General features: G+C 44.0%; 1 protein-coding gene across 1 annotated transcript; it reads left to right on the forward strand.

The window, feature by feature from the left end:
* The first annotated feature begins 255 nt into the window (after positions 1–255).
* On the forward strand, positions 256–2041 carry LOC131905921 (T-complex protein 1 subunit theta-like). The gene is given in 3 exon segments (XM_059256714.1): positions 256–722; positions 724–1473; positions 1475–2041. Coding segments are annotated over 3 exon segments (1605 nt in total). The 5' UTR covers positions 256–420; the 3' UTR covers positions 2028–2041.
* Positions 2042–2262: the final 221 nt, after the last annotated feature.

The raw sequence follows: 2262 nt of genomic DNA on the forward strand, positions 1-2262 counted from the left end.
TGGCTCTGCCTCCTGAGTGCTGGGATTAAAGGCTTGCACCACCACTGCCCAGCTCTGGGTGAATTCTAAATCCAGTCAAGTTGGAAGTCAAGATTAAGCATCACAAAATCCTTTGTTAGGTTGTTTATGCCAGGAGTTCAAGGCCAGCTTGGTCTACAGAGCGAGATCCAGGACAGGCACCAAAACTACACAGAGAAACCCTGTCTCAAAAAACCAAACCAAACCAAACCAAACCAAAACAAAACAAAACAAAAAACTCACTCAGAATAGGGCTCTTCTCATTCATGAATCCCTTACACCTGAGAAATCTTATATGACCCCAGGTACACAGGTATATAAAAAAGGTATACAGCGTTCCCAGCAGGCTGTGCGTGCACCTTGCTTCCTCTGAGCGCGTGAGCGGTTGATTGTGGGCTGGCCATGGCACTTCATGTCCCCAAGGGCCCAGGCTTTGCCCAGATGCTCAAGGATGGAGCAAAACATTTTTCAGGATTAGAAGAGGCTGTTTATAGAAATATACAAGCTTGCAAGGAGCTTGCTCAGACTACTCATACAGCATATGGAGCAAATGGAATGAGTAAAATGGTCTTCAATCGCCCGGAGAAGCTGTTTGTGACAAAGGATGCAGCGACTATTTTAAGAGAGCTAGAGGTACAACATCCTGCTGCAAAAATGATTGTGATGGCCTCTCATATGCAAGAACAAGAGGTTGGACATGGCACTTGTTCTGGTATTTGCCAGAGCTCTTCTGGAACTAGCCCAAGAACTTCTGAGGATTGGTCTGTCAGTATCAGAGGTAATATCAGGCTATGAAATAGCTTGCAAAAAAGCTCATGAGATTCTTCCGGATTTGGTATGTTGTTCTGCAAAGAACCTTCGAGATGTTGATGAAGTGTCATCTCTGCTTCGAACCTCTGTAGTGAGTAAGCAGTATGGCAGTGAAGCATTTCTGGCCAAGCTTATTGCTCAGGCCTGTGTATCTGTTTTTCCTGATTCTGGCAGTTTCACTGTTGATAGTGTCAGAGCGTGTAAGAGTCTGGGCTCTGGTATCTCTTCGTCTTCAGTGTTGCATGGCATGGTTTTTAAGAGGGAAACCGAAGGTGCTGTAACATCTGTCAAAGAGGCAAAAAGAGCGGTGTACTCTTGTCCATCTGACGGCATGATAACAGAGACTAAGGGAACAGTGCTGGTAAAGACTGCTGAAGACCTGATGAATTTTGGTAAGGGAGAAGAAAATCTTACGGATGCACAAGTGAAAGCTGTTGCCGCCACTGGTGCAGGTGTCATAGTGACAGGTGGCAAAGTGGCAGACATGGCTGTCCGTTACGCTAACAAGGACAGTATCATGTTGGTGAGGCCGAACTCCAAGTGGGATCTCAGAAGACTCTCTAAAACAGTTGGTGCTACAGCTCTTCCTAGATTGACTCCTCCTGTTCTCGAAGAAATGGGACATTGTGACAGTGTTTACAGGAGGTGGAGACACACAGGTGGCTGTCTTTAAGCATGAAAAGGAAGACAGTGCCATTTCTTCTATAGTTCTTCAAGGCTCTGCAGATAACCTGATGGATGATATAGAAAGGGCAGTAGATGATGGAGTTAATACTTTCAAAGTTCTCACAAGGGATAAGCGTCTTGTACCTGGAGGTGGAGCAACAGAAATTGAGTTGGCCAAACAAATCACGTCATATGGAGAGACATGTCCTGGACTTGAACAGTATGCTATTCAGAAGTTTGCTGAAGAAAATTCTGGTGTGAAAGCCAGTGAAGTTGTCTCTAAACTTTATGCAGTGCACCAAGAGGGAAACAAAAATGTGGGATTGGATATGGAGGCTGAAGTTCCCGCTGTAAAGGCTATGTTAGAAGCCAATATTTTAGATCCTTACTTGGGAAAATACTGGGCTATTAAATTTGCCACTAATGCTGCAGTCACTGTACTTAGAGTGGATCAGGTCATCATGGCAAAACCAGCTGGTGGGCCCAAACCCCCAAGTGGAAAGAAAGACTGGGATGATAACCAAAGTGACTGAGCGACTTTTTCTTGTAGGTGAAGAGTTTTTATTTTAGAGTGGAACTTCCCTAATCTTTTCTTAGTCTCCTTAAATTAAGAAGTATTTGTGTTTGTACTCTGCTGGGTGGTAAAATAAATGTGTTACTGTTAACCTATCTGGTCAGTTGCTGCTTGTATCAACCTTTTAAACACAAACTATAAGCAGGGAAAGTCACTTACATGACTGTTTTGTTTACCTGGCCTGCTTTTGAAAA

This window comes from Peromyscus eremicus, chromosome 3, assembly GCF_949786415.1.
Source record: "Peromyscus eremicus chromosome 3, PerEre_H2_v1, whole genome shotgun sequence".
Lineage (NCBI taxonomy): Eukaryota > Metazoa > Chordata > Mammalia > Rodentia > Cricetidae > Peromyscus > Peromyscus eremicus.